General features: G+C 36.0%; 1 protein-coding gene across 1 annotated transcript in view; it reads right to left on the bottom strand.

Annotated features, from left to right (window-relative positions):
- The window catches only part of LOC107594550 (netrin receptor UNC5C-like), a 150,331-nt gene that overhangs the window by 49,161 nt on the left and 92,572 nt on the right, over positions 1-8,598 (bottom strand). The window contains exon 5 of the mRNA XM_016284636.1: positions 658-838. Coding sequence (XP_016140122.1) covers positions 658-838 — 181 coding nt within the window. The remainder of the gene's footprint in view (positions 1-657; positions 839-8,598) is intronic.

The raw sequence follows: 8,598 nt of genomic DNA, 5'->3' as shown, positions 1-8,598 counted from the left end.
GTTTGTTCTGACCCAGCGCTTGGTTTTTAAAAGGTACAAACCCAGCTATTGGGTTGTTTTGACCCAGCGGTTGGGTTCAAAAAGGGACAAGCCCAGCTATTGGGTTGTTTTGACCCAGCGGTTGGGTTGTTTTGAATATATTTAACCCAGCATTTTTTAGAGTGTAATTACAATATTTAAAAAAAAATGTATTGTTAGTTTTTATTGTAAAATTTGTTTATTTTAAATTTGACAAATGTTAAAATAAAATATTGATTTAATATTACATGTATTTTGAATATTTTTACTATAAATTCATATTATTGTATTATATTATATAATCATTATATTGTATTATATAATTAATATTATGTTTATTCAATTTAATATTAACTTTAATTTTAATGTAAATAAAAAAAAATCAAAACAAAAGTTATTTTTATCGCCTAATTGTTTTTATCTCACATTTGTTTTTTTGTTGTCTTTTTCACCTTCACAGTCTATGACCTTCTTTGTAACTTTCCGTCTATTTGTATTATTATGGCTATACTTTTTGGACTTTTTTAGGCATGGTTTGTGATTTCATTGTTTTTAGTTTTAGGTAATATTTTATAGTTAATTTTACATTTTATATTAATTAATTATTAGATTAAACAACACAAGTAACACCAAACTCACCATAGACGATCACTGTAGCCGTGGTGCTTCGTCTCTTAGCAACGATGTTCTTAGCGACGCAGGTGTAGTTAGCGGTGTCAGAAAGCCGTGCCTGTTTGATGATCAGGTTATGATCGATGGTGATGTAGAAATTCCGATCGTCTGCAGGATCAATAATCTCTTCGTTCTTCAGCCATTCCACCTGCACAGAGACAGACAGACGAGAAGACATTAGTGAAATCTGTACGGCTGCACCTGATGGCCTGTTCCGGGACACGTAATATCAGGACGTCCTCATGCAATATCTGCCCCATGCACGCATTCATCCGCCTATGCGTATGCAATTATCAAACGATTTAATTAGCTTCAAAGCTAACTCCTCAGGGCAGCAACTGACTCAGAGCTTGAGCAATTTTGTAAAACGATAGCACACATTTTAGAAAAAGAACATTGCGGAGACATTAAAAGGAAATTGCATGCAGGCAAAAGACTTGTGAGGATATTTTTAGACACAGTGTTTAATCACAAAAGTGGCCTGCTAATATCTCCAGAAAACATTGAGGGAGAAACAGGAAGTGGCTGGTGGTTTATCTTGAAGAGCATCTCGAGGACGTCAAAATCAAAGGAATTTGAACAGAAGGCAGTTCAACACACAACTGACTCTTCACTAAGCCCCGCCCTAAACACATTACTGCACAATCATATCTCGACCAATCAACTGTTGCTGACTGTCATTTTCTTACACATTTTTAATGCAAGTCTAAAGAGGATCTGCATATTTTGAACAGAATTTTACAGAAATTATGAGATATACTACAATGAATAAATAAAATAAAAAAGTGAGCAAATAAAAAATGATTTGCCTTCATTCAGAATAACACAAAATAACTCTAATAAGCAGATACATATTGGATAAAATAGTCAATTTTAAGTGGATACTTTTTTTTTTTACAATGCTATTACTTATAATCAGAATGAAATACTGAATGAAACATATACATGTGTATGTTTATATGTTATGTACCTGTATATGTGTGTGTGTATTATGCACACACAAAGAAATGTTTCTTGAGCATCCCTTGCGAATGATTTCTGAAGGATCGAGTGACACTGAAGGCTGGAGTAATGATGCTGAAAATTCAGCTTTGCATCACAGGAATTAAATTAAATTTGAATAAATATTCAAATAAAAATCAGCCATTTAAATTGTATTAATATTTCACAATATTACTGTTTTTATGGTGGTTTTTTTAATCAAATAAATGCAGCCTCGGTGAGCAAAGAAACACTATACATTCTCATGACTATTTTGAGTTAACTGCAGTGCATTCTGGGATTGTTTTATAGATGCATTGCTGCCTCAAAATTGGTCCGAAATTAGGTTTCTTGCAGGGTAGTGTCATTATGCTGCCTAAAGTGTGGAACAGCCAAGTCAATGATGCCTTAAAATGCTGCCTAGTTAGGCAGCTCACTAGGTTTTACAGCAGAGATTCTCCACACATATTTCTCCAAATGCAGAAATAGTTGAAAAGTCATTAGCCCTGCCGCTCAACAGGAAAGTAGCCTTCGCATTACAAGCTGCTCACATTTACATCTGATGCATTAATACTACAGCATGTCAATCAGGCGAGCGAGACGCAGACGTGTGTGTGTGTTTGCGTGTGTAAATGTGTCACAGCGGTGTACCTGCAGCTCGTCTGGAGGGAATAGAGTAAAAATATCACCCTCTCATTGGCTCAGCAGGGGGGAAACTCACCCAATCAGCTGCTCACGCTCTCCAGCTGTGACATTAGCACTTGCACGTGCATGCACACTTCCCTATGCATTTTAGCTCATTACATCTAGCAAAGGTAACCCAACTCCCAGCTGTCAAACCAAACCCTCAGATTACTGTATTCGGTGCTATTGTCACCTCCACACACGCACACATTTTTCTACAATAGCAATAGCAGAAAATGAGCACCTTCAGGGTCCCACGGGTTCACACACACACACACACACACACACACACACATGCGTGTGAGCTCTTGCATGTGATAGTTGTTCTCAATATGCTCGTATCGTAATCACGCTGTGCTTGTTAGAGAGCATTTTGTTGTATACAACACCTGTTTCAAATATTCATCTACAACTCCACCTGAATCAAGCTCGGAAAACAGCGTACACAGTTCTGTAGATGTAAAACATGAGCGCACGCATACAGCAGTGAAAAAAATACACTGAAAAAAGGAGAAAAGGAGAAAAGTTGATGAATATAAAATGAAGGATATTACATATACATATATAGATGATATTGATTATCGTTATATATAGATTCAAACTAAAACCTATAATACTTTATATTCATTGCTCAATTTTATTACTTATAAAATAAACATTAACTGAAATCAAATTAAATATTACTTCAGCTAGTTGCCAAGGCAACATTTATCATTTTAAGTTTTAGTAGAAGTACTAAAATAACAAAACAATTTTTTTTAAATAATAATATTAAAAATGGCAAAGACTTTAACAAAAAATAAAATGAAAAATAAAATTGTATTCAAAATATGAACCTAAACTATAATAGTAAATATATAACAAATATTGAGAAATTCACAAATGCATGTTTACTTTCCAATCCAAATTATCACTCAAATTGCTATGCTGATAATATAATTTCTTTAAAAAAAAAGAAGTATTAAATAAAAAAAAAATAATGTAAATAGATGCATTTTTACTAGTGGTCTCAGACATTTGGAGCCTACAATACACGGACTACTAGTAAAAAGTTTGCACGCACATGACTAAATGCAGGTTTTGTTCTTAACTTTATGCTTAAAATACATTCAATTAGTTTGTAAACCAGTGTTACTTTAGTATGCTATTATAGTTTTTTTATATGTATATTTTTTTATTAAGTTGTAGTTCAGTTATTTATTTAGTTTTAGTTATTTTAGTACTTAACTTTCAGCTAGTTGCCAAGGCAAGTTTAAGTTCAGCTTCCACTCTCCAGCAGTCCGATAGGTCTAACTCAATCTGACCTAATGACATCATTATCACATGGCACAGCTGATTGGTTCTCTCCTGTATCGGTAGCCAATGAGCTCGCTGCTCAACATTCAAATATATGACTAGTGCTTGCCGTAGCAGTGCAGTTTGCTTCAAAAACCTCCACCTTCCCCAGCTCCACCTGTATAGATCTGCTACGAGGTGATTCATGTATGCTATATGGGGGTTATTTCATGTATGTTATATTTGCAGCAGCAATATTTCTTACATGCTCACAGCTCACACATTGTGTATGTATTGTCAGTAGCAAGTAGCAAGTCTCGGTACTTGCTCTGCAGCAGCAGCAGCGTAGCAGATCTATTCTGCCAAGACCAAATACATTAACATTATCATGTACATTACCATGACAATCCCTCCGAGAGTTGTCATGACAGAACTATTTTAATGGCTGCAACAGCAGCTGTGTAATTAAGAAGCGAAAGAGAGAGAGAAAAAAGACACGGGCTCTTGTCGGACTTGGGTCGAGAATACTGGTAAGCTGTCGGACAAGGGCTGGCTAGGGCTTATTTGAGGCCCGTGCAGCAGCAGCAGCGTAGCAGATCTATTCTGCCAAGACCAAATACATTAACATTATCATGTACATTACCATGACAATCCCTCCGAGAGTTGTCATGACAGAACTATTTTAATGGCTGCAACAGCAGCTGTGTAATTAAGAAGCGAAAGAGAGAGAGAAAAAACACAGGCTCTTGTCGGACTTGGGTCGAGAATACTGGTAAGCTGTCGGACAAGGGCTGGCTAGGGCTTATTTGAGGCCCGTGCAGGGGCTATACCTGATTTCTGCATTTGGAAACGAATGTTGTGAATCAGGGGTTGTTTTCTAATTAAATGACAAAATTCTTAAGTGTTGTCTAATTATTATTATTTATTTATTTATTTTTACATTTTACGGACTCCCCCAATCTCCCGCATGCCGAAACACTGTATACGAAACCATATTATTATCAGAATCAGTATTATTATTATTTAAAAAATGGTTTAATTATGATTGAAACACCTTTTAATTAATACAAAGGAACGATAAAAAGTGATCAATTTCTTAATTCACGGACATAATTTTCGGCATGTCATGGGCTCTGTATATGAGCACAATATGTGTGACCTGCTGAAATACATCAGCGAGTTATTAAATGTAAGTTTCAAGCCTTTCATTTGTGACATTAATGTGACTATAGTGCCAAAATATGTGTTAGAACTAGGCCTATAACACTCAACAATAAGCCACCTTTTCAATCGTTTTATTTTTTATGGCACACCTCCTTAAATGTAATCTAAACATTCCAAGTGAATATCCTACATTTTGTAGGATTTCTAGGCGTTTTTCATGTCGCAGTTTTAGCCTATTAATCTTGATTTCTCACTACTTATTTTGTTCAAGGTTTTTTTTTTTTTTAATGGTGTGAGTCAATTGCGATGTGAATAGAGTCTTATGAACTTGTACAGAGGACCAACAGCCAAGGTCAGGATTTTTCGTTCAAAAACTTTCATTAGCCTGTAGATTGAAATGAAAGCCCCTTAATACAACATAAGGACATAGTGTAATTTTAATGGTTTCCATAATGACTGTTTAATAACCATAACATGCAGAAAGAGCCTTTGTGTAAATTTAATTCTTTTTTTATTTTTGATGTGTTGGGCTGCAGCCCACGACTATCCCATGCTTTGAAATTAACCCTCACTGTAAATTTTCTAAAGATTTTTTAAGGATGTTATAAAGTTATAGTTGTTTTATTTATTATAAAAATATTTTTAATGGTAGTTTTAGTATTAGTTTTAGTTCAGGATAATAACCCTGTTGTAAAAATATAAATTGTGTCTAAATAAGCTGTACTTCAGTATGAATTATTTTACCAAACTGAATTAAGGATGAGTTGGAGCAGAAAGAAAGAAAAGAAGCCTGTATGAGAACTACATCAATACTGCAGGAAAAGCATCTAAAGCATAAATTCTTTACTCTATTTGTGTTATTTCATAGAAATATTTGTTAAGCAGCATCATTATTATGAATGCACAGAATTAAGGCTAAAAAATTAATATACATCCCTAACCATAAAACGTAAACTTTGTTGTGAAACCCATATCATTTGTGTTCCAGACATCAATGATTCCTCAAATCATGTGTGCTGCGTGTTGTGGAGAGCTGTGCTGTTACATTAGTGATCAATCTGACGTCTGACGGATGAGAAAACAGGCTAAAAATGACTTGAATTGACTCTGAATCATATATAGAGACCAGACCACTCACATTTTCTTCAGAAGACATAATAAGAATGTAGTTTTGATGACTTAATCTAAACTGTGAAAATAACTAAACTCACTGAGTGAAAAGTGCGTCCAAACTTTGGACGAGTAGTGTACGCTCACCCGTGTGTAAAGCGCATGTTTGTAATGCTCTCTCTTTGAGCGTGACTGACATTTGGTCCTTATCTCTCGCAGCCGTGTCTCTGTGAAGCTCACATTCGGCCCAATCATGGCTGTTTCTGGACGGCCTGATTTCTCTCTGCAGGGACTCGTCTGCTGATCAGGATGAAAGAGGCAGAGAGACACTCTTCACGCACCTGCTCATTTTCTCCTGTTGGTGTTTACCGCCAGAACAGAGTTCCTGTGCCCACCGGGCAAACGCAGAATCAACAACCAAACACACACGAACACACAAACCAATCAGGAAGTTTTGTGAAATATTTCACTATCTCTCAGATAATTGCTTTTTCTTTGTGCCAGAATAGATGTGTATTTATGCGTCCGTGTGTAGGTGATGGATATTAGATTTCTTCCCATCAAGAAGAAGTTTTTATTTAGGACGCAACATATCGATCTGAAGGCTGGGAAACTAGTGAATGCATAAATGTGCACGTGTGTGTTTCTGAAGCTTTAAACAACATTAATGGTGTTACTTTGAAGTAGGGATGCACTAATACTGGTGCCCAATACTGCGGTCCTGTACTCCTGTACTATGATACCAAAACAGATACCACACAGCGTGTGAACAGTGCAAAGAAACACTGACAACAGAACAACAGAGAGCAGAATGGAGTTATTAGTACATGTATGTAATTAATAATGTTAAACGTTCAATATTCATGCCTGTATAGTTGATGTGCGAGAGCTGATAGTGGATTGAGCATGCGGCATCACAGATGTGCAAGCTTGTCGACAAAAAATATCCCTTTCTCAGACATAACTGGAAAAGTGTGTCATTCGGTCGGATAAAAGTTATTAAGGTTACTTGATGCAGTGAGAGAGAGAGCGGGGGAGAGTGCGTGCACCTCTGTTGCATGATCTTGATTGCACATGCATCATTTAGATTAAAACTACATTGTAAAATATACAATTGTGCTCATAAGTTTACATACCCCTTGCAGAATGTGCAAAATGTTAATAATTGAAACAAAATAAGAGGGATCATGAAACTCGCATGCTATTTTTTATTTAGTACAGTCCTGAATAAGCTATTTCACATAATAGATGTTTACATATACTCCCACAAGACAAAATAATAACTGAATTCATAAAAATGACCCCATTCAAAAGTTTACATACCCTTGAATCTTAATACCGTGTGTCATTTCCTGGATGACCCATGACTTTTTTTAGTTTAACTGCCTGCTGTTCTTCAGAAAAATCCCCCAGCTCCTGCACATTCTTTGGTTTTCCAGCATCTTCTGCATATTTGAACCCTTTCCAACATTGACTGTATGATTTTGAAATCCATCTTTTAACACTGAGGACAATTGAGGGACTCATGGAAAACATGTACTGATGCTCAAGAAGGCCACACAATGCATTAAGAGACGGGGGTGTCAGCAGCTGCTGCCACTGGAAACCTGTTCGGTCGAGGGACGAATCACATTACCTGCCTGACTGCATTGTGCCGACTCTAAAGTTTGGTGGAGGAGAAATAATGGCATGGGGCTGTTTTTCATAGGTTGGGCCAGGCTGCTTACTTCCAGTGGAGAAAAATCTTAAAGCTTCAGAATAACAAGACATTTTAGACAGTTTAGGGAGGGCCCAGCATAACTGTGCCCCAGTGCACAAAGCAAGGTCCATAAAGACATGGTTGGATGAGTTTGGTGTGGAAGCCCAACCTCAACCCCATCCAACACCTTTGGAATGAACTGAAGCAGAGATTGCAAGCAAAGCCTTCTCATCCAACATCAGTGCCTGACTGCAAAAACGCTCTACTAGATGAACGAGCAACAAAATCCTTTCAGAAACACTCCAAAAACTTGTGGAAATCATTCCCAGAAGAGCGAAAACTGTTATAGCTGCAAAGAGGGACCAACTCCATATGTGACCCTGGAGCACAAAAGCAGTCTTAAGTCGCTGGGGTATATTTGTAGCAATAGCCAACAATACATTGTATGGGTCAAAATTATTGATTTTTCTTTTATGCCAAAAATCATTAGGATATTAAGTAAAGATCATGTTCCATAAATATATTTTGTAAATTTCTTACTGTAAATATATAAAAACTTCATTTTTGATTAGTAATATGCATTGCTAAGAACTTCATTTGGACAAATTTAAAGGCGATTTCTCAATATTTAAATTTTTTTTGCACCCTCAGATTCCAGATATTCAAATAGTTGTATCTCGACCAAATATTGTCCTATCCTAACAAACCATACATCAATGGAAAGCTTATTCATTCAGATTTGATATGGTGTATAAATCTCAATTTCCAAAAATTGACCCTCATGACTGGTTTGTGGTCCAGGGTCACATCTGTATTTAGAATGTATTGTATTAGAATAGATAAGTATTTAGAACCTAGAATCTATGCATTTAGAATATTTCTGACTATTTTCTTAACATTCAATATTTTTTGACCATTTAACTCTTGATAAAAGTACAGTTGAATGTATACTTAAGAGTTACACATTTATGGATACAAGGATGGATGCAGAGACA

This window comes from Sinocyclocheilus grahami, unplaced genomic scaffold (assembly GCF_001515645.1).
Source record: "Sinocyclocheilus grahami isolate Dianchi unplaced genomic scaffold, SAMN03320097.WGS_v1.1 scaffold186.1, whole genome shotgun sequence".
Taxonomy (NCBI): domain Eukaryota; kingdom Metazoa; phylum Chordata; class Actinopteri; order Cypriniformes; family Cyprinidae; genus Sinocyclocheilus; species Sinocyclocheilus grahami.
This window is presented reverse-complemented; position numbering and strand designations above follow the sequence as displayed.